The sequence below is a fragment of the Gobius niger genome, assembly GCF_951799975.1.
Source record: "Gobius niger genome assembly, chromosome: 8".
In the NCBI taxonomy this organism is placed as follows: Eukaryota; Metazoa; Chordata; class Actinopteri; order Gobiiformes; family Gobiidae; genus Gobius; species Gobius niger.
In genome coordinates, this window is record NC_136859.1 from 36,625,534 (window position 1) to 36,650,173 (window position 24,640).

A 24,640-nucleotide genomic window follows, 5' to 3' on the forward strand; every position below is an offset into this window, starting at 1 on the left:
GAGTATCTTTCTCTCCAGCAGCAGAAGAATCTGGAGGGGTACGTGGGCTTCGCCAGCCTCCCCAACCAAGTGTACAGGAAGTCTGTGAAGAGGGGCTTCGAGTTCACCCTGATGGTCGTGGGTAAGACGCCGCTTTTCTTCCATTTGAATCGCGTCATTGTGGACTGAACACGGGATCTTCTTGCTGTGGGGCTTGTGCACTAACCGCTGTGAAGCCGGCCTCTGCAAAATATCATTGAAGTGGCTTCATTTACACAGCTTTCACCTTTCGTATCTGAAATAACTCCTCAGTCGCCAACTTCCACATTCACTTCTGTTCTTTTTTCACATTTCACATAGACTTGGAAAGTATTCAGTTATAGGAACAATTAGAAGGCAAAGCTTTATTAATCCAAACTGTTGAAAAGTATTGGGCATTTTCTTTGATCATTGGTCAGTCGATACCACAGAGCTGATTAGTCTATTGTTCTATATGAATTATTCTAAAAGCTTTTGTGAAAAAGAAATGGGATTTTTACTTCTTTAACTGATCTTTAAAGGCAACCAACCAAATACTTGTGTGTAACTGGATATATTCCTAAATTGAGCCGTGTTGTAGATTGAGGGGATCTTTTCTTGAAAGAATTTGGGCTCTGTCAGAGCTCAGAGCGGGCTTCACGCTGAGCAGCCCAGTGAATCACAAACAGCGGATTCTTTGAGGGAGCCTGGATGTGGCTGTTGTCTCCGGGCCAAGATCTGACTCGGCTGATCACGGTGCGTTTGGAGGAAGAATGTTTTCTCCTGGTCTCTGCCGTTTCCTGTGGGAGACGGCCGACCATGAGCCTGTAGCGCTTCTGCCGCGGTGAAACAAAGGAGAAACACCAGCCAGTGATATTTGGCTCATGTCACGATTTCAATTTGATCGTGATTCATGTGTTTGTAGAGCTAGACTAAAGCCATCTGCTTCTGCTGAAGGTCCCTGATCGTGTAAAGTTGGAAAAGTGTCTGCATTTGGGCTCAGAACTACAAATACTTGGTCTATACATAAATTCTTCTTGCTGACGGTGGCATCACTTTGGCCAATGAGACGAGCTTTTCTCACTTTAACACAATAATGTTTTGAATGAATGAATTCAACTTTATTGTCCCTCTTGGGGAAATTTCAAATATTCAGTGATAAAGGTGATTCTTCAGTTGAATTTTCTTCTTAATTTCGATCATTTTATCAAGCTTCATTTATTAGCTTTGGATAAAGAGTGTATGGTGACAGCTCGCGTTGCATAAAAGGCGCGAGAGAGAGCGGCCTCTGCGTGCGACACTTGTTTGTGCAGGCTGTGCTCTCGCAGCTCGTGTCTTGGCTGTGATCAGCTGTGAGTCCACACGTCCCGCCGAGCCGCCCTCAGCGTCACACTCTCTCCTCAGCACCGCAGCCGCTTTACACTGGACATGTCCTGCACAGTTGTGCCATAGAAACCTGCTTTTGGGCTGCTGATAAATCGACAGCGCCGCGATCAAGGCACAGAACGGTTCAGAACGGGTTTGAAAATACAGAGACAGACGCTTTTAGATTTGATCGATTTACACATTTGTTACAAACACAGCCTCAAACTTAACTGCACTGTCACGTCAAAACGGGCGAAGGCTGGGTCTTATCGTCTATTTTCCTCATTTTTGTTTTATTTGAGCCTTTTCTGTTCTCAGGTCTTGCTTTGAATAGTTAAAAAACAAATTGGTTTTCAGTGGAGCAATTGTGTTGAAATGACTTATGATTGAATGATTTATGGAATAGTCCAGTGTTCCTCTTATGTCGTGCAGCCCTGTTTGTTTACATAGCATTTCATATAATCCAAATGGATTTAAAGTTTGATCATTCTTGTTCTATGTGCCAGCCCTCTGTTTGTGTGGATGACCTTCCATTTGCTAAACAAATGCCAGTGCACGGGCATTTCCCTGTGATTGGTTAAATATTGACCGCTGGCTCACTCGGTGCCTCTGAAACAGACACACAAAGGTTACAGCAGCCGGAGAAGCCCCTCCATCGCGGAGCCAGTCATCTGCACATAACCACAGCCTTTGTCCAGAAGCACGTCAGCTCAGCCACAGTGGAACCAGTGGCCTTTCTGTGGAGGGCTGAGTGTGAATTTTAAAGTGTGTGTTTGTTCCCTGTAGGTGAGTCAGGCCTGGGCAAGTCCACACTCATCAACTCCCTGTTCCTCACAGACCTGTACTCAGCAGAATACCCCGGACCGTCGCATCGAATCAAAAAGACAGTACAGGTGAGGGACACACACAGCCGCTCCTGACTGACATCCTCTAGAGCTCCTGACAGTGAGGGATGGTCAAATGGGAGGGGACAATGAAAAGCACCTATTAACACTTGGGCTGGGACTATGCAGTCATATTTGTTTGTTTATTTGTTCACATCAGCCCCAGACGCCCGCCCTTTGCTGATTGGTTACTCTGCTTCCTGTTTGTTTGTGTATATAGTGCTGTGGAAATGTAGTTGATGCCACAGTCACTAGACTCAATCGCTGGTACAGTATATTGTGTATATTTTAGGCAGGATCGCTGTTGTTTATTTCTGAGAAGTAGTTTTTCTGATGAACTTGAGTATTGCGTTCTCAGCAGTAATTGACAATGTACTTGACGATGGTTTATGTAAGCACAGGGCTGGGCAACGTTAGGCCACAAGTATATCCTCCGGCCCCACAGAAATACTACTGCTCACAATGGCTCAGAATACTAGAGCTTGAGTTTTTTTACTCGGACAAAAATCATCCTGCGACAGAGCAATCTCTCCGCCCCCTGCTCTTGGAAATCTCCCTCTGCATCATCAGATCCCTCAGACGGCTTTCTCCCTCCAGATGTTTCTGCGCTCTGCTGGTTTCTCCACATACTCGGGCCAATGGCTCACAACCAGGAAGTGTGACTGCAGGCAACTATTCCATGTGTCCTGACTGGCTCTGACAGGGAAATATGGAGGTTGTGCAAAATGTATACAAAATACCCATGTTACCGTTACCGTAAGGATTATGAAAGATGCCCTCCCGCTTGTCCATCCGAAGTGTGGAAAGTGTTATAAGTTATATGTAGTAACACCACTGAATGCTCACCTTTTGCTGAAAGAACACATGTCGAGAAGCCTCTATATCCTTAGACACGTTTGCTGAAATTACACTGTATCACTTTAATGTTTTCATATCAAAATAAGTGGGAAAAAGAAAAAAGCCAAATCTGCCTGTTTTTAATAGATAGTTGAAAGTTTCAATGTATAATGCTCTTGTATTGCGCTTACCAAGTTTTTGAAAGCGCCACACTGGTCATTGTTCATCCACGCCATACTCGGTGGTAAACATTATAGTCACAGCTGCCCCTGGGGTAGATTGACGGAAGCAGTCTTCCTGCCCTATTGTACATGTTTTTAGTGGTGGGGAAACGGGAGGAAACCTACACAGACACAGGGAGAGCATGCTAACTTGGGACCTTCTCGTTGTGAGGCACGACCATGCTGCTGTATTTCTACGGCTTATATTAGTATTTCTGAGGGGATTTTGATCGATTAAAAGATTATGTAAACTTCTAATTACATCTTATTCCTTGGGATTTATAGCTCAATGATGTCAGTGTTTTGTGATGTTTATAGTTTCACTTCCTTATTGAACACTGACAGGAAGTGATGTAGATGAAGACAAACAATTCCCAAGTCAATGGAAAATGAATTAAACTATGGAGCTTTACCTTTATCTATGTCACTTCCTGTCAGCAGCTTAAAAATATAAATGTAAAAAACTTTTCTGCCCAGCATACATTCATTAAAACTGCTGCTTTGCTGAAATAAAATGATAATTATGCAACTGATGAACTTTCAACTGTTGTTATCCTTCTAAATAAGTCCTATTTTCAAAAGCATGCACTTTAAGTATTCGATATAGAAATAACCCTCTGATAACACTTAAATATTGTTCAGCACACAGTATTTGGTGTCTTTCAGTGCTGCTCAAGTGGAAGTGTGGTTACAACAGTGTGAAGAAAATGCAGTTTGAGAAAATGGTCCTTGAAGCATGGTGATAATTAAAGCCTTTATTCCAGTTTATGAGTTCCTTGGTTTTTATGTTGAGACCAAACTGGCCCAAAACCTGAAAATGAAGTATCTGATTTTGCTGCATTGTCTCCTCATGTGTAACTGTGGTGTCATGTGGTTGTGTGGTCGTCAGGTGGAACAGTCCAAAGTGCTAATAAAAGAGGGCGGAGTTCAGCTGCTGCTCACCATCGTCGACACCCCGGGGTTCGGAGACGCAGTCGACAACAGCAACTGGTAACAACAACTGGTTTCTTTAAGCTTTTCACCAATACACAAAAATACTTTTGTAGTTAGTTACTCTCGAGTGACTGCTCTACTCACTATGAATAACTGTAACAGAAAAACATTCACGTTAACGACCACAGCAGAGAAGAGGCTGTGAACACTCAATCATTTCATCACAGATCATAAAATGTGATACATTTATATAAATAACTGCATTTGTCTGTTTTTTCCAAACAAGATCAGATAATCCATTATTGATCTCACAAGGGAGAAATTCACTTGTTACATTCGGCTCTCAAGAAACACTCGGGGTGTGCGGTTAAACAGTTAAATAGTAAATAGAGGTCTCTTATGTACAGTGAGTTAAACAAAACATTTAAAGGGGCAATAATATAAACAATATGGAACTAAGCATAAGAATTAGAACAGACTGTCAAAGTCAGCATTGGTAGTGCGAAGTTCACAGTCTCAGTGCAGGTTGTCAGTAAAGTGGTGCTGATACAGAGAATATTGCACATAGTTTTGCATAGTGGTTATTGCACAGGAGTTACTTGACAGTAGTGTTGTACAGTCTGACAGCATTGGGGATGAAGGACCTGCAGTAGTGCTCCTTCTTGCATTGAGGGTGTCTCAGTCTGCCACTGAAGGAGCTGCTCAGCTCTTCTACAGTCCAGCACAGTGGGTGGGAGGATCTGCTCTACTGTACTTTCCTTCCACTGTCAAACTGCACTGAGCATACAATAATTTGATTAAAGTTCATGAATTAAGATGTAAACTCTGCGTTGAGCAGAGAGGATTTCCCTGAAATAAGATGGTGTATGACTGAGAGAGCGAATGGTAAACTATGAACAATTAGTTTATTCAAAATCTGGTACATGCATGAAGGGAGGTCCTGTGAGGTGTATATTACATAAAAGTTATGGTGATTTGGAGTTTAAATGAAGTTGGTATGAAAGGCTTAAGACAAAAATAAAGCTGGCTTCACAGACATGGAGGACACTGCCATTGAAATGAATGGAGAGCAGCTGCTGTTGTCAGACTCAAGGCCCTATAACCATTGTAAAAATATGTGAGTTCAAAAATCTATTGGCTCTCATTCAAAAATAATACATTTTTCAAAAACAGCACTCACTCTAACTTTCAGCCTCTACTATACCACATCAGCAACAAGCGACAGTTAGGATGCTCTGGCCTCCACAAGGCTCTGATACAGTTTAGGATGGACTGACTTTCTCCAAGGAAAAGGTGAAACACAGGGTGGATTAAAAGAATACAACAAAAAATCATCAATTTTTCCAAGCAGTCACCAAATCCATAATGACTTTAATGACCCGGGCTGTGTCCGTGACGTGTCTGATCCTCTTCTTCGTCCCCAGCTGGCAGCCGGTCATTGACCACATAGACAGTAAGTTCGAGGACTACCTGAACTCGGAGTCTCGTGTGAACCGCAGACAGATGCCCGACAGCAGGATCCACTGCTGCCTGTACTTCATCGCCCCCTCAGGACACGGGTGAGAGCGCCATCACACTACAATGCAGTATAAGGAATCACCAGGAAGGGTTTTCAGCCCTCACGCATTTCTCTTTGTGTACATGGGAAATCCTTTTGTTAAGCCGCATAGTCCTGAAACTTTACTGCAAAATGTGAGCTCTATCTGTTGAGACGAGGACTGGCTAGTGATGCAGCAACTATTGACTCTTTCATGAGGCCAGTTTTATCCCTACAGAGAATTACCAGATATATTTTAGGATTAAATGGTGAGTTACTTGTGGATAACTGCTAGTGTCGTTCCGTTAACATCTTTTCTCATCCTATACTGATACTTGGGCTCAGAGTAGTCACCAATGCAGAATAAAAACTATATCAAAGCATATCAAAACATGCCAAGACCAAAGGTAGATGATTTTTATCTGATAATTTAACATTGCTTTTTTTTTTTATGTCTTTACAAAGTTAGGCTATGGATTATTTTTGTATTATTATGTATTTATTTTTACCAGGTATGTCAATTGAGAACCAATTCTCCTTTATAATGATAATGTAAATATATAGTTTATTTTGACTGACCAATAATTATAAAGCAAGGGGTAAATTGATATGTTAAAGGAACAGGCCACCGTTTTTCCGAGACATGTTCTTACCCGAGATTAGACGAGTTCATGTGTACTGTCTGGTCGTTGTGCGTGTGGTCAGTCACGCACAAACACACATTCAGCCTCTCCTCTATGGACCCAAACGGGGGTGAAGTTAGAAGCGACCAAGCTCTTCCACGTTTCACTATTTAAATACAGTCATGTGAGTAGTTACACGATCCAAGTACAGTTACACAAAATTAAACATGTGGATTTTCTAAGCGGATAAAAAGGGATACTACTATATAGTAAGGCGTAATATCACCTTAGCAGCACTTTGATGTCCGCGCAGTAACTGCTCTTGAAGTAAGATTGAACCTGGCTGTGGACAAGTGAAGATGTGCGTTTTACAGCAAGGATTGGATTTGGATTTGGATTTGCCTTGGGCTACCCATGAACTGCCCCTTACTGACTTCATTCTTTTTTGGGTGGATGTAACTCTGGACACAGGTTGTTTTTTTTCTTCAGTCTACGGCCTGGACATGTGGTTTCTTCTTAGCAACAGCGCCGGCAAGTGGTACCCTGCATTTTGTCCTTTTCATGCTTTCATTATGTCATTTCATTAGAAAAAAATGTAATCCTAATCGCAGAAATGGTAATCCCTCAGGAGACAATAACCGGACTGGACGTTTCTCACTTTCGGACACACTTGGACTTTGGACAGGTCTCCTCAAACCCCTCTCCACCTCAGATGTGGGTCCATGTGGAGTCTGTGCACGGGAAGAATCGGAGGAAGCGCCCAAAATAGAGTTGCGGAGGGAAATGAGGGGTCGTCGGTGTCCCAAAGGTCAGAGCAGCGCGCTGTAATCCAGATGGAATGCAGTAGTTCACAAACAAACCACACTGGAGTGCTCGACACGAGGAGGAGCTGACCGGGAACTGACCGGGAACTGCCGGGCCCCACAGTTTGAGAGAAATTAGCTTTTCATTCAATATTGGTGTTATGTAGGCGTAGGGCTTGGCGATTATGGGGAAAAAAGAAATCGCAATTATTTTCCCCATATTGATCGATCTCGATTAGATTTTTTTAAATAAATGGACGAGCAAGTAAACAGATGAAAACTGCAGCAACTTATCAGCGAAAAGACACTTCACACTTCTTGTGTCACAGAACAACATCCCCGTGTTACCTTTACCTGGACGAGAGACACGCGAGCGTCTGCGAGACACGCGAGCGTCTGCGAGACCCGCGGGCGTCTGCGAGGCACGCGGGCGTCTGCGAGACTTAACGCAGCTTTGTACATGATTTTACACGTAAAATCACCAGATCTTCTTGCTGCTGTATGTATCATCTGTGCTTCCTGTTTGTTTGGTCCGAGTGTTTCCCTGGGATTGGCCTGACAGAGCTGAACACAGCTGCAGTTTTCCACCACACAGTTTATCTTCTTCGAGTCCGTTTAAAGGGGCTGGAAGCAAGTTCGCCATTTTATACTCACTACTGCCACCTCAGGCCATATGTGTAACTGCACCTCCTATATTAAAGGAATAGGCCACCGTTTTTACATACTAAAATATGTTCTCACCTCACTTTAGTCGAGTTAATATATCCCCGTCTGGTCTTTGTCCGCGCGCTCTGTCACGCAAACGGAGCACATACGCAGCCTCTCCCAGTTGTCACATAGCTCCGAAAAAGCTCACGATAGAAGCTACCAAGCTCTTCCACGTGTTCCCTATTTAAATAAAGTTACGTGAAGTGTTTTCATGCGAAGTATATTTACACAGAAATGTAACATGTCGATTTTATAAGCAAATAAAAAGGGGGACTATATTGTGAGGCGTAATGATACGAGGAGCAAAGCGTCCGCGTAGTAACTCCTAAAGACTTCCCCCGCTCACTTCCGTCAATAACCTTTAGGAGTTACTGCGCAGACGTTTTACTCCTCGTATCATTACGCCTCACAATATAGTCCCCCTTTTTATTTGCTTATAAAATCGACATGTTACATTTCTGTGTAAATATACTTCGCATGAAAACACTTCACGTAACTTTATTTAAATAGGGAACACGTGGAAGAGCTTGGTAGCTTCTATCGTGAGCTTTTTTGGAGCTATGTGACAACTGGGAGAGGCTGCGTATGTGCTCCGTTTGCGTGACAGAGCGCGCGGACAAAGACCAGACGGGGATATATTAACTCGACTAAAGTGAGGTAAGAACATATTTTAGTATGTAAAAACGGTGGCCTATTCCTTTAAGCTCGTGCATGACGGCAATTCGGGCCGAAGTGACACATTTTTGAGTGACCGTACAGGATTTTTGAAGCAGTTGTGGTGAACAAGTCTGAGCTCATTCTACACATTAGGACATGGCTGGAACATGTAGGGGGAGGAAAATACTTAATTTTAACATTTTTAAACTCCTTATAGTCCCTTTAAGCAATTTTTTCACAAACTGGTGATCATCCCATATTGTACAATGAGAGGCACAAATGAACAAATCCATCATTTTTGGGAAACAACATTAGAGATTTTCTTGAGAGATTAGACACCTCTTCCCCAGTTGTCTTTGTCCGATATATCGGAGCGGTCAGAAAGTACTCTGGTGTTCCTGTCATTGTATCTGCCCCTGAGGCTCATGCTCATGTGATATGAGCTGCATGGGGCCTGTGTGGGAGGGAAAGGGTTACTCTGCTCCAGTACAGGAAACTGGGGGAGGAGGGTTTGAATCAGAGATAAGATCCACACAAAGTGAACACACACGTTGCTAATGGGTCATTTCAATTTCAGGCACTCGTGGTGGTAGTTTATTACCTTCTAATATGGTAAATGGTCTCAACTTATATAGCGCTTTTCCACCTACATTAGGCACTCAAAGCGCTTTACAGCAAGGATCCACTCACCCATTCATACTCTCATTCATACACCAATGTACGCAGACACTGGGGGCAATGTGGGTGAAGTGTCTTGCCCAAGGACACAACGACAATGTGCACTTTCAGGAGGTGGGATTCGAACACCCGACCTTCCGATTATGAGACGACCCGCTCTACCATCTGTGCCACTGTCGCCCCTAATAGGCATTTTCGCTATCATGCTGGTGTTTAAACGTCTTCATCAAAAGTGTGGTTAGCTTTTAGATGGAGATGTACATCTGACTCTGGACCACTGCTGTTTCCCCTGTGATGCTGGACAGTTCTTTGAAGAGAGGCTGCTTGGTTTCCCTAATGTACTGCTCATTGCTATCTTCCTGGCACTAGGAGAGCACTACTCTGTAACTGGGTGGCTAAGGCTATGTTCAAACTGCTGGTGTTAATGCTCAATTCCGATTTTTTTTGTTCATATTACTCTCAAATGCGACCGGTATGTGGCTCGAATGTGTTGCGCTCCACGAGACCTGGGTCTACTTTCACACTTTCTGACCACACGAGCTAAGAAGAACCAAAACAGCCCCAACTCAACCAAACTCAGTCCAGTTAATGGTTTAAGCCAGGGGTGGCCAACCAGTCAGAGACCAAGAGCCGAAATTTTCAACCTTGATCCTGTGAAGAGCCACAAAGGCACCGACCATTAGCGAGATTCCGGGGCGGTAGTTTATTGTGATTAAATAGAATGTGACCGTTTTATTTAATCACAATAAACTATAACTTTATGCCTTTTTCTTTCTTTTTTTTAATAATTGTGTTAGATTGAATGGTTTTACTCCTCAACAAGATTGAAATACATGTATATTAAATTACATTATGTGCTTTCAGCTCTGACTGAGACAGAATTAGATTATTATTATTTTTATTTTATTTTTTAATGCTGGGGTGTGTTTGTATGTGGGGCCCTGCCCACTGAGCCCCCTTCTCTGATTCGCCCCTGGCCTGTGCGCTCAGTGCCTGCAGCTTGGTCCTGACAGGACTGTGCAGAGAACGCACTCTCGGCTGCACAAAGTTCAGGAACTTTAACCAGGAGCCTCTGGAGGATCTGAGAGTCTGTTTTAAGTTGCATCTGTTACAGCTACAGCACGTGTGAAAGAAAAGTCATGACTTTGCGTATTTCCGCGTTACGATGTCGCGCTTCGCATCATATGCTACATAAAAGCTCCGCTTTTTTCCATTTCCTAATTTTGATCTTTTTCTGTGAATATGAGGCCAAATTACATCAAATAAAGAGTAGCTGATCAGAAATCTGAAAAGCACAGAAGTTAATCCTAGTGCCACGATCTGCCTGCCTGTTGTTCAACCTACATCCCGCTTTGAGTGAGGCTGCACGGGCACCTTTTACACGCCGTCTCGAAAAGGAGAGAGATACAGACTCTCATTCATGTAGAGATGGAAACAGGGTCTGTAGGACGATTTTTGGTCAAAGAATGTTACAGTTTATGGGAAATATTTACCAATTATTTTGCAAAGAGCCGCATTGTATTAAACATCTCCAATCATGCAAAGAGCCGCACTCTGATTGGCCAAGAGCCGCATGCGGCTCGAGAGCCGCGGGTTGGCCACCCCTGGTTTAAGCTTTACTGCCATGAATACTTCCTGGACGAATAAGAGCCCGCACAAACCGGTCTATGATTTGACCAAGTACATTCTTTGTTAGTCCCCTGCCTTGATAAATGTGGTGGATTGTGTCAAGAAGGCATCAATGACAGAACACTCCCGGTCACTGTTCAGATCAATAAAGATGGCAGCCATAAGAAAATGCTTGTCTCCATAACCGATTGTCCTGTCATCTCAGAGCGTGTGTTCACAAAAGTCTCCAGTGTGTCGTCTTTGGGCTGTTGTTGATTCTCTGAGGGTGACAGATGGAACTGAAGTGTCACTGTCCGTTTGGCTTCGGTCTGACAGTCAGAGACAGCGCCCCTCTGTATTTTCTCACACAGAAAACTGTGCTGGCGCCGGAGCCCAGAGGTGGCAGAGCGCTTGTGGGACGGCAGCTGACTCCGTGCACTCTTGTGACCCCACCACAACTGCTCCGATAACCAACCGTGTGATTATATTCAACACAAAACCATCCAAAGTTGTGGGATGTGGGACGCCATGTTGAATTTCACTGGCAGTGTGTTGACAAGAGATTTGATGAAAGCAGGATAAGGGCCGAAAATTGCAGAAAATATTGTCAATTCCTTCAGATTTTCAGGGGGGAGGTGCCCAAAATCCCATTTGATCATATCACACTGGCATTTGTTGAAAGTGGAGTGTTATTTTGGGCCGCGATTGGGAGGCTCGGCCCCTGGACTTTTGATGAGAAAGGAAATGATCCCACCACAAAGCCAGCTTGCCTGCCTTTGCTGTATGGTGCCTGTATGGCTGTATTCATTTTCACTGCATTCATTTCATTCTTTTTATCAAACTCAATAAGACGCCTTTAGTAAACTCCACTCCTTAAGGTTAGGTTTAGGGTTAGTTTGGATTAGTTTGAGCTTGCGTTGTCCTGCGGAGGTGATGTCATTTCCTGTGGAGAAGTGGAGCTCCACTGATCACGTGCCCCTCCATTGACTGCATCCAGACCCTTCTGCGAAGTGGTTAACACTTGTGCCTCACAGCTAAAAGGTCACGAGTGTGCGGCTACACAAAATGCTAGCAGCAGCATGCTAATGCTAACAATAACGTTATCACCTGTCTGTGATCAGAACTGCTATTAAAATTGATTTATCCCTTCAATTATCTTTTTTGGTTGGACCATTGTAAAGCCTGTATTGTTGCACATTGTACTGTACATGTCGGTTCTGTTGTTTATGTTTGATCGGGTCACTACAAAGAATTGCCATGAGATTAATAAGCTTTTATTAGACTCAAAAAACTTTAAGACAGAAACTATGATTGGGTATCTAAAGCCAGAGTTCCCAAACTTTACAGGCTGCGACCCTCAAAATCATCAGACCAACAACTTGGGACCCCCTTAATCATCTCGCAACCCCACCTAGTGTCCTGCGACCCCCAGAGGGGTTCCAAAGCCCACTTTGGGAACCTTTTGAACTTGATTATGTTTACCGCTGCTGGAGTGGCCAAGTGTTTGTATTTTAGTTTCTGAAATGCTGTTTACCTCTTACCACTCATCTTAATCAATCTCATTTTCTCCAGTTTTAACCAAATCTAAAAGCTTCTTGAGAGCTCACAGCCTATAGGCCACTGTAGCGCCTAATTGTTAGTGACATCCTTTTCGTGGTCAAGTTTAGTCGTTTTTTGTTGCGTCTTTGTCGCATTTTCGTCGCATTTTTTTTAGCATTTTGGTCACATTTTTGTGGCTTCATCACATCACAAAAACCCTACAAAAAGCAACGATAACATGACAACAATGACAAAAACTTGACCACTAAACCAAAGAAGCTTAGCCCAGTTTTGTAGGTCTTAGCTTTCAAATGAGGCTTTGCCCTGGCCTACAGGCTGGGAGCTCTCAGGTTAAAGGTTGGACAAACATAAGCGTGTCCTCTTTTTGAACGAGGCCGGCTCTGCTCTTGAGGCCGTCAGAGCCATGGCCTCCCTCAGCGTTCTCTGTGGACTCTGTACAAGAAGACACATTCCTGCGTGTGTTAAACTTTATGTCCTGGTGTTGTCCTGCAGACTGAAGCCGCTGGACATCGAGTTCATGAAGCGGTTGCACGAGAAGGTCAACGTGATCCCAATGATCGCCAAAGCAGACACGCTCACCCCCGAGGAGTGCCAACAGTTCAAGAAACAGGTGGGACACGCAAACAACACGCAAAAACACCACAACAGAGGAGACATATCATGTCTCTGATGACCTTGTTCTAATGACGCAGTAATCCTGTAGGTCATCTTCAAGATGGGCAATTCCCACTGTTGCCTACAGAGGGCGTGCCAACCAAACGACAATATGCAATCTTGCAATCTTTAAAGCATGAATTACTTTTAGAACACAATGGCACTTTTACTTATACAAACTCTAGGGTCTGAAACGCATTGAGCTGCAGTTTTGGCTGATATTGTAATCATCTTTTACCCAAAGTTTCCCTTTTGTGTCCGACTTGCTTTTGAATATCTTTATTTTCCCTCATTCCCCTGGCAAGGCAAAGCATGTTTACTTATACCGCGCTTTTGTACACAAGGTATCTCAATGCGCCCCTGTTTGGTGGAATGTTTGTAAATCTTGTAGGGTCTTTATCATGCTATTTTAGACCTCCAAGTCAACTACAGGCACTTATGGTTCATATTTTTAATACTAATTTATGAAGAAATATGACTTATTGTCTTTCAATCTGGAAGTTGAGACGCTCTGTTCCCCTGCAACTCTGCCCATTGCACTTTGATTTCTTATTCTGGGGCAGCATAAAACAGGCTGAAAGATAATTTTTATAGCAGGAATGTTACAGAGTCAGTCTGCATTTAGAAAAATTGTGCTGTAAAACTGAAAAAGTTGTTGCAGGACGACCTCACTGCACATCATGCACTGTATTCTCATTTCTCCTCATTCATGCTCAGAGGTTTAACCACAACTACTCACTGACGGTTAGTCTGTATGACGGTGTTCTCAGACTCCTCGAGTCGCTGCATAAATGTGAACATTAAATGTCTCAACAGCGCCGCACAGGTGGGAAAGTGGGCGACAAAAGCAGGGAAGCCTGCTTCTTACAGTCATCATTTTGCTCTTAGTGGAGTTATACTTAATGTCATGTTCTGTGCCATATTCACAACAGATTTTTAACTTGCATCCCTGCAGTGTATGAGCTGATTATCACAGGATCATCCGCATACATGAGATGGTTGACATCTTTTGCACCAATAACACACCCTGTTTTACAGACATTCAACTTTGTGGACAGTTCATCAATATAAACATTAAAAAGAACAGGAGAGAGAATTCTTCCTTGTCGAACACCATTACTAACATGACAAGGCACTGTCCCACTTTACATGCATGACCTGATTTGCACCAAAACACCAAGATACAGACTAAATACTTGTGCAGTCCTCTTCTCATTCATTTCATACATACTTTATGATGATTTACCCGATCAAACACTGTGGCATCACTGAAGCACAGAAACGGTCACTTTGACCTATTACACATCGTGTTCAGAGATAAAGGGCTGCTGTTGTCCAGCGCTGACGTTTAAAATGATTGCGCTTGGCCCATGCAGCCACAGCTCACAGCTCCACCATTGTAACAAGGTTAAAAGCTCAAAGACGTTGATTTAGCAGGATGACCTTTAAGAAGAAGAAGAAGAAGAGCTTTATTTATACAGCACCCTTCACAGACATGGTCACAAAGCACATTACATGAGTGTTGGGGTCTAAGCAGTGAGACAATGAGACAAAGGTTTCAAATCGCCACAACAAACATGTGCCAATAAAAGAGGTCAACTTAATGTAACTTTACAAAAATAGAATGTGCAAAGGAAACTAAATAACACAAACAAACTGACCTCCTCAAATGAGACAAAAGGCAACTTAAATACAGCTTGGACCATACCAAAACATGATGAGCAGAAACACAAGGGAGAAACAAACCCCAGTCCCCTTCTGCAATGGTCTGGTCCACATAAGGCCGCCCCCAGCTCTCTCCAGGCCTGCCCCTTGTCACAATGAGACAACTTAACATTCATGAGTAATGTCCAGATTCTTTACATTTGTGGCATATAAGATTGATATGGCAATAAAAAATACTTGACTCGCGTTGCTGCCATTTGTGTAAAGCCTGTTTAGTAATCAGGTGTAGTAAGTTAATGTTCAACTTTTTTGATTTAGAGCCTGCACTGCAAGCACTGCACGTTTCCTTACTGTTATGAATCCCATGTTTCTCTTGTAGATAATGCGTGAGATCCAAGAACACAAAATCAAGATCTACGAGTTTCCAGAGACAGATGACGAGGAGGAGAACAGAATGGTCAAGAAGATCAAGGTGTGTGTGTGTGTGAGAGAGACTTTAGACCTTTGGTTCATCTGTGTCCGTGTTTTGCTGATGCTCTGCGGTTTTCTCCAGGACAAGCTGCCGCTGGCCGTCGTAGGGAGCAACACAATCATCGAAGTGAGCGGGAAGAGGGTCCGGGGGAGGCAGTACCCTTGGGGTGTGGCAGAAGGTACGAGCGCACACTTACACATGGCATTAGGCAAAGGGGAAAACGTTTACATTTAGACACGGCAATTTGAAACCTGTCAGTAGTTTACTGGTTAAATATGAGGAACGAATGAATTGCCACGTTTCTATCATTAAATGTTTTCATAGTTAAAAAAAAAAAGATTGCCCAAATTTTGGCGACAAAATCTTAATGGATAAAGCCAAGTTTGTTTTTATTTGTTGATTCAGATGGGATTTTGTCTTTCCTGTTGAGTTTTTGAATTAACTAGTTATTTGTGAAAAAACTCAATAATTCAGACAGGAATTAGATACTGAAAAACAAAAACCCCTCCTAACAAACTTCCAACTCCCATCAGTCCAAGACTGGAAAGTGTGGAGTCTGTAGGAGCTACTAAAGTGGAGATGGTGTTTCAACGATGTGAGTAAAATGCATGGAGAGAAAATGGCCTTTAAATTCACAATGACCCAAATAATAAGTTGTGTTTCTGTGATATGCCGGTCCACCTGGACCAATAAGCCTCATCGGTCTTCCTAACAGGGCCACTGTGTAGCCGCGCTGATCACCTGTGCTCAAATAAGGCCACTATAAAGGCTCTGAAGCTCAACAGTGTGGAAAAAGCTTCTCTTCTTTCTCTTGCTATTTTGTCAGTCCCAGTGTGGGATCACACACACAGACAGACAACTCGAGCTGTTTTTTTCTTAGACTTATGGCTGCACTAACCTATTGTATTTCCACAGTTGAAAACGGCGACCACTGCGACTTCACCATCCTCAGGGACATGCTCATCAGGTACGATCTGAGCAAATCTATTCATTCATTGTATTTATTTAAAACAAGATGAAGCCACATTTTTTCTTCTGTGATTCCCAAATATGCAGCTACCGACCTGAAAATCTCCACATTAAGTCCTCATTTGGTATTTTAACGTCAAAATTAAAACTTCTTTTTAAATTGTAAGTCATTTCTTTCCCCCTTTGCAGCATGTTTTATTATCTCTGAAGCACTAAAAGAATCAGAATTGGATTTATTGCCATTGTTTGAGAGCAGGTTCACAAACTTGGAATTGTTCTCGGTACAGATGTGCAACATAAAATATACAACACAGAATTTTAGATGAAAATAAGTTTCTAAAGGTGCTCTACAAATAAAGTCAAGTTGTTTTGTTTATTCACAATTGTGTCCCGCATTGTCTCTCCAGGACCCACATGCAGGACCTGAAGGACGTGACCAACAACGTCCACTACGAGAACTACCGGAGCCGCAAACTGGCGGCGGTCACCTACAACGGAGTGGACAACAACCGCACCAAAGCACAGCTGTCCACCAAGTGAGTGTCGCCCCGCACAAACATCACACAGTCGCACAAAAGTCACACAGTCGCACAAAAGTCACACAGTCGCACAAAAGTCACACAGTCACACCAAACCAAAGAAATGAGGAACTGTGCCAAAGCCAGGGCCTTCAGTGTCATTCAAAAGCATTACATTTCATCCCTAAAACCAAATGTCTTTGGAAAAGGTGACATTGCTTTATCAAAAGTACAAAAAATATATGTACAAAACACAATCATTTGCAGGTCTTGCTTAAAATGTCTTGAATTTTAATATATTTTTGCTCAAATGTTTCCGATTGCTTTTAAATATCCACGTTTTCCATGGGTCCGGTGTTTACTGGAATGGTCAAATCTTTTGAAATTATAAATGCATATAAATATTGTTTTGGGGCATTAAAATCAGTAAATTTAACTTACCTACTGTATTTTCCGGACTATAAATCCATTTTTTTTCATAGTTTGGTTGGGGGTGCGACTTATGATTTTGATATACAAGTCGCACCTGAGTATGTTATTTTCACACTGACAGCCGCTAGGAGGCGCTCTAGGCTTGTGTACCAGTATCTGCTACTCCTGTACCACTGAAGATTTAAAAAACGGTAACAGTGAACAGTGCAGTTACGCCTCCTCGCCCAGGTAGTTGCCAAGGCTGATGCGATTTATACGCCGGAGCGACTTATAGTCCGGAAAATACGGTACATAATCTCAATCCCCTGATGTGAAAGCGCCCCGCTGACCTGAGGTGTGCGGCTGCTCCATCTGCCACCCCTCTCGTCTCAGTTTGAGTGATTGTAGCGAGGGTGATACATGTGACTTTGTGCTGCTATTGAAGATGCGTTGCCTGTGTGTGTTTTGTTTTTTTTAGACTTGACACAGTTGAAGGAATGTAAGTCAAACTCTCCGGTCCCTTTGTGAATGCCCCGTCCTCCCTCTCCCTCCACCCTCGGGCCCTTTCTGGTTCTCCTCCATCACTCTGGTGTTCCTCCTGCTCTTCCTCTAAAAGCACTTCTCAGAAACGCAGCGGACAAGAACTTCACGCCCTCTTTTTTTTTTTAAAATATGTCCATTGCTGTGTTACTATGCCAGGCGGGCACAGCTCCTTTCGGTTGAAGCAGGAGTGTCACAATTAAAAGATAAGTTTAGTACCAGATGTAATGAATTCAAGCCGATAAACTAGCTGAAAAAACATGCATTCAAGGCAGCTTAAAGCAGTTAAAACACATGCCAAACTCCACCTCTTGATAGAGCTAGAAACATTTCTTAAAGGAATAGGCCATAGCATAGACGAGTTCATATGTACCTGCTTGGTCTTCACGTGTGCCCTCAGTCAGGCAAACCTCTATAGCTCCAAACGAGGTGAAGACAGAAGCTACCAAGCTCTTCCACATTTTCCCTTTTTAAATATGGTTACGTGAAGGGTTACACGATCCAAGTATAATTACACAAAATTAAATAATGTGGATAAAAGGGGAACTATATTGTAAGGCGTAATAATACCAGTAGTACTTCGGCGTCCTCACAGTAAAGTGAAGATCTTGCATGTCTATAGTTTCCTATGTCTGAATGGATTAATAAAGCAGGTCAGTCTCTTTTTAGGTCCAATTTAGTCTGGTTTGATTTTGACTTGATCTTGAAACTGAATCGACCTTAATCTAGGCCTGGTGTTGGTGCTTTAAAAGTCACACATTTGATTGAGACTTTCTCTGGCAAGGCTGTTTCCCTCACTAACACGGTACATGAAAAGCCCCACATGTCCACACTAACCCAAGACTGCGCCCTCTGCTGGATGTACCCGGTGCCCCACTTTCCCGCTGAGCCTCCTTTTTCCCATCAGTGTGTGTGTCTGTTCATCTGGTGGAGATGGTGCAAACAATCACGGTCTGGTGGAGTTCACAGTCTCCTTTGAGAATGTTCAAATCACATCGCAGCGACGGCCCTGAAGCCGGGGACACTGAGCTGACATGTGTGCCTTGTGCCTCAGGAGTCCTCTGGCCCAGATGGAGGAGGAGCGGCGGGAACACGTGGCCAAGATGAAGAAGATGGAGATGGAGATGGAGCAGGTGTTTGAGATGAAAGTCAAGGAGAAGGTGCAGAAGCTGAGAGACTCTGAGGCTGAGGTAACTTGTTATTTTCATGTGATGAGTAGGAATATCTGGTTTAATGACAGCGCTTATAAGAGCTCACAGTATAATAGGTTAACTGTGAGAATTGTAGGACCCACCGTAAAGGGAAGAGTCCCAAAAGAACCACGAGCAGCTGCGTCACTCAGAGTATCCTGTAGAATCTTTTGAAAACATTCACATCCGTTTTCTTCTTTATATATGGCTAATAATAATATTCTATTGCCTATGTATTATTTTAAAATCATTATTTTAATAGGCTTATTATTTTTACATACAGGTAAAAAGCATAAAGAGAAAAGACAGACTGAATGTTCAATAGGTTTTCAATCAAAAGAACCCTTAATCTAAAGTTTGATATAATGAGGCAGGAAACTCGCGATAAATGATGTTATTGAAGACCTTTTAATGCCACAGAAAAAAGTATGTAATCCTAAAATGGACAGGTGTTGAAAATTAGCACATGTGCTATAACACTTTAAACAATGCATCTGGTTCGTCCAATGTAATTGCTATGTCCATATTAAATAAATAAATAAAAAAAATAAAAAAAAATAAAAAAAATATCCCACAATGAACAGGAAATACAATGAGACACAACTAACTTTGGCTAAAAGACATTTACCTTTTAAAGAATGGAGGAAAAAGCCCTGTCATTTGTGGATATAGTAATTATGGTGACAGCCGTACATGTCAGTAATCTAGTGAAAATAGCTTCAAGTGGATATTTCTTAGTGATTCTGTCCCTATAGATTGATGGAGAGTAAAAGCTGCTGTGTAGGGCCTGTAGTGCTTCCGGGGGGTCTCATGTGTTGTATGTGTTTGCACGGTGCAGCTGCAGAGGCGACATGAGCAGATGAAGAAGAACCTGGAGGCTCAGCACAAAGAGCTGGAGGAGAAACGGCGAGTGTTCGAGGACGAGAGGAACAAGTGGGAGGAGCTTCAGCGGCTCGAGCAGCAGAAATTCGAGGCCTCCAGGTGACGGCACTTTCTCTTCACTTACTCACACGCCTGTGGTCACTCAGAGAAATCTGAAAGAGCAGGACACTCGGATGATCAAACCTGTGTCAGTGGTCCATCTTAGGTCTCCAAACTCTGAGAGAGAAAGAGACAACTGAAGACAACAGATTCATGATACCATAGACTGTAACGTGTTGTAAGATTAGGAGATTGAATATCCAGTTCCCCAAATCCTCAAGTCTTCCATCAGACTGAGATGACACTTTTTTTTTGCAAACTCAACCATTAAAGGTCTGCAGATGGAAATTAGCATGAGCTAAATCTGGTACAAAGCATCTTTTCATAAGAATGAATGTATCAAATAAACAAATCAACTAAACTAAAAACATTTGATCCTGGAGCATCGTTAAGGCGCCATGCTGACCACCCATACAGCCACCGGGTCACAGAAAGGTCAAATACGCACTAATATGAACATAATGCACCTTTTAAAGTGTACCTTCCAATAAGGAAACTATAAACATCACAGAAAATGATGTAAACTGAAGAAAGCCGGGTAACATTTTCACACAATCTTAAATATAAGTAAACTATGTTTCAGCAAAAAAAATGTGTCATGTGCACTTTAACCAAAAATGGATGGAACTTCTATAAAAATAATTTCCCTAATTTGGTTCCATTTATCCTTGTCTTGGTCCTGATTTAGGGTTTTGTCTTCCTTCCCTTTGGGTTTAGATTGAAAGAAGCATATTGGAGGTCATTTACTTAGCATTTTAACACAAACATGGTAGAGGGGACTAAAGTGGAGCTAAAAGTCTGCACAGTTGATATTTGCGTTTCTAAAATGGGCGCGTGGAGGGTTTGGAGTTAAATAACTGAAGGCAACAGACAATAATCACAGGCAGTGCCTCTTACACTTCTGTAAAGCCAAGAGTATTTCTTTTTTATAGCCTAATAATAATTAGTTTTTTATTAAAAAGTGATAATTATACAGTATATACATATCTATCCGTCATAAATGTTCCCTCAAAGGTGCCCTGTCAGGAATAAGACAGAATAAAACTGCTTATTAAGACATAGTAAGCAGTTTTGCTCAGACTGTGCTCACACAGTGAAGTCATTTGCATATCACATTTTTGGCACTAATAATACACACAGTTTCTAATAGTACATCAGGAGCAACACGCCCACGCGCTCATTTTAACTACTCGCAATTTAGCTCCAGGCTTAGTAAAGTGTTGAAGCAGGTTCGTCAAATATCACAATAATATTGTCGCAGTATTGCACACCCATGTCACATATTGCACTTTTTAGGTATTTTCAATAGGTGTAGGTTTAGACTCTTTGATTAAATGTGTGTTTACTGTGAATGTTGGACTAGGAACAAACCCAGCTCAGATTTCACTAGAGCCAAAGTGGGACAGTTGATTTACCTTTGTTACTTTGTTTGTTTTTGCTCAGGACATTGGAGAAAAACAAAAAGAAAGGCAAGATCTTCTGAAGCGGCGGGCCGGACCACCCTGAGATGTGTTTGCCAACGTTAACCAGTCAGGGCCGTATCCCGCCGCTCTGGGCCACTAGAGGGAGCTGTGGTGCTGTGCGCGGGGCCCCTGCACTGCCTCTGGACTCATCCTCATCAAACGAATGTGTTTACTTTAACGCCACACAAGATAACCCCATATTTTAGAAAGGCCAAACCCCGTCTGAAGTGCTAACTCTGACACTTCTATCATTCTTCTTGGAATTCATAGTTTTCAGGTGACGTCATTCACGTACGGCATTCGATTTGTTTTTACAGGATCTCTTTATAATGTACTAACTCGGAAATACTAACATTATGTCAGTCAGTGCCAATAAAAAAGCCCTGTTTCAGGGCAGATCTGTTATGGAGTGATGTTCAGAGTTTCTGCTTAAATGTTCCGTAGCCATAGGCGTAACCTTAAGCTGCTCTAGTTCCAGCTCCTCTAGCGCATTTTGGGACAGGAGAGAACTGGGACTGGGCCGCTTTTAGAGGGACTGTTTCAGCTCCTGCTCTGGGGGCCCGACTTTCAGTCAGAGCAGGAACTCTATGAAGAGACGTCTGTAACTGCATTCGGCAAAAGACTAATCCAGCCGCTAATTTAAAGCCAGTTAGACTCTTTTTCAACGTGGAACTCCTCCTCGCTTTGTGCGTCAAAATGAACTGTGCAAAGAAATCCTAGCTGACATTGTCACGGTTTTGAAACAAGTCCTCGCCTCTTCCCAGAATCCTCGTAACCCCCCGCTCTATTCTGTGATGTCTCTGGAAACTATGAATTTTGAGCGACCACCGTCTCGGCCCCCGCGCTGCTCTCTCTAAAACCAAGGTTGCTTCGACGGACTCGTACGTGTGTGTGTACAGTTTAAATACAGAGAAAAAGCATCCGTTAGGAAAAAATAATGTTGTACAATCATGTTCTGGTGAATTTGTTTACAGGAGTTCAGAATTGTGTGAATGGTACGGCAGCCCTGGAGGGACAACAAGCGGCGACAAACGCAAAGGATCATTTTGTATATTAAAAAAGGTAGTCAAATTGAAGGACTGCTAGTTAAAAAGTAAAAGATAAAATTGGTCTGTGTAAGGAGACCCGGCAGGTGAAAACATGGAGTATAGAAAACATACCCTGTGCTTATTTTATAATAGGTATAAATCTGAGTTTGTCCATTATTCAGATTTTGTCAATGAAAATGTAGGCGATTTTGGTCATTTTAATTCTTTTTATATGAAAAGTGTGTCCCTGTTCACCTGCAGTGTCTCGCTTGAACGTGTTTATGGTGTGAAAGGTTCCGCACTGTGGCTTTAAATACCACCGTGAAGTTAAACGCTTTAAATAATCGTGCTTTGCTTATTGTTTCGCGCCAGTTGTCCTTCCGGGGCCACCGTGGTTTGGTGACTTTTGCGCAAACGTGAGGACGTGAACAAACTCTGCTTTTACCGACAGTCCAAAGTACAGGAATTCTGACAACAATAACGAAAACGCACCTTGGGCCTTTTTATAGATATGGAATTATGGCTTGTTTCTTCTTCTAAATGTAACTCCTCCTCCCTTTGTGTTTATCTCCTCTTCTCGGACCACCATTTATAACTTTATTTTTATATATTACCGAGCCAGCTGAAGTAATAACATCTTTTTATAAGAAAAAAAAATTCTCCTGTTTTGTTTTTTTTTGCCCAGAATGAGGCGCGAATTGAACTCAAAAGACTGTGGAAAGTGGGAAATGAAGAGACGACACCACACTTTGCTTTGGCTATGTATCCATCTGTATTTTTAATGTTTTTTTGTTTTTTTTTCATTTGTACTTGTACAAAGTCACTTAATAAACCTGTGATGACATAGAGGGCTGTGCGAGAACTCAGTGAAGTCTGAAATGAACTTTGAACTCGTATTACATTCCACTGATGTGAGATCTTTGAGTGAAACTGGTGTTTCCGCAAAGAGCACCAACACCACCACTGCTTCCCATTGATAAAGGACAGACTTTAACTTTCTGACCAAATATATCAAACGTATGAAGGCAGTTAGTTTGAAAAGGGTCGACTTCAAAATGAAATGCAGAAAGGCTATTCATGTGCCTCAGTAAACTCCACACAAATGGCTGTTCAGCTGATATTAGGCTCCTTCAGACAGAAACTACAAAGCTGTACCTTCAGGGGAGAACAGCTGTTCATAGAGGGGAGGGATAAAGCCAAGCTCAACTCCTCCTTGTGGTCTTTATCTAGTCTGCGGGCTGAGCTGAACTAGTGTCACTGACGAAGCTTTTTGGATGAGAGGCGAAACGTTGAACACTTCAACTACAGAGGACAGAAGACGACTCAAGAACCTTCATTGAAGATTTTTGGCCAATATTTTTGGATGATTTTTCCAAATGTCTGGTCTCTGATCCTGTGCATGAAGCTTCTAAACTGTAAAGTGCATCAGTGTTGAGTTGTGTCAGCAGGGGGCGCTTTATTAGGGGCATAGGTCTGATTTATTAAAAACATTTCTTTGGAGTAGGTACTTCAGACAGAGCTTGTTTAAAAGACAAAATCAGATTCCAATGATATATCCATCGACCTCTAGCCTAACGGATTATGAAAAGTATCCTGGACGAGACATGCATTAGGATCTTTTTATTTGTGTGCTAAAATAGCCACTGGGAAAGATTCAAAGATTAATCAAAGGTGTGCGAGTGAGTCGAAATGCCACTCCTGGTCTGCTCTTGGTGACAGAACACATTTATAACCCAGTACAAAGCTCTGAGAAGATGATCACCTCATGATTATTCATCTGCAGAGATAATGCCAGCGGGAGAAGTTTGTAGATCACATCTGGTTGAAAGCGTTCTTCTTCAGGGCGTCTCCTGGCTCTGTGTGTCCTCTTTCACCCCCTGGAGGCCTGATATGACACTGCACAAAATATGTAAACTTTGGATCAGGGTCATTTTGGTAGTTGCCCCTGGCCACCAGGGGGCGGTATTACAGAAATGACCTATCAATTACCTTCAATCCGGCCCTCTGAACATGACCAAGCCCGAGGTCTACATGGCCACAGCAGTGTTTTCACTGACATAGAGACAGATAGTGCTTCACTGCTGCGTTTTAATTACAGTCTATGAGTAATTGTTTGAAACAACCAAATTCGGCCTTGTGAAAAGTACAAATACAAGTGGCCCTCACATCAAACACTTGCCTCGTGCATGACGGCACTTCAGACCCGAAGTAACACCTTTTTGAGTGACAGTGCAGGATTTTAGAGGCAGTTATGGTGAACAGGTCTGAGCTCATTCTACACATTAGGACATTGTCGGAACATGTAGGGGGAGGAAAATACATAGTTTTAACATTTTTA

General features: G+C 42.6%; 1 protein-coding gene across 1 annotated transcript; it reads left to right on the forward strand.

Annotated features, from left to right (window-relative positions):
* septin7b (septin 7b) lies at nt 1–23,148 on the forward strand. Its single transcript, XM_079562022.1, has 12 exons — nt 1–121; nt 2,149–2,255; nt 4,194–4,294; nt 5,662–5,796; nt 12,904–13,021; nt 15,110–15,202; nt 15,284–15,380; nt 16,118–16,169; nt 16,579–16,707; nt 18,695–18,830; nt 19,669–19,811; nt 21,255–23,148. The coding sequence occupies exons 1-12, from the start codon at nt 112–114 to the stop codon at nt 21,292–21,294; spliced, it is 1,161 nt and encodes a 386-aa protein (XP_079418148.1). The 5' UTR covers nt 1–111; the 3' UTR covers nt 21,295–23,148.
* The last annotated feature ends 1,492 nt before the right edge of the window (nt 23,149–24,640 follow it).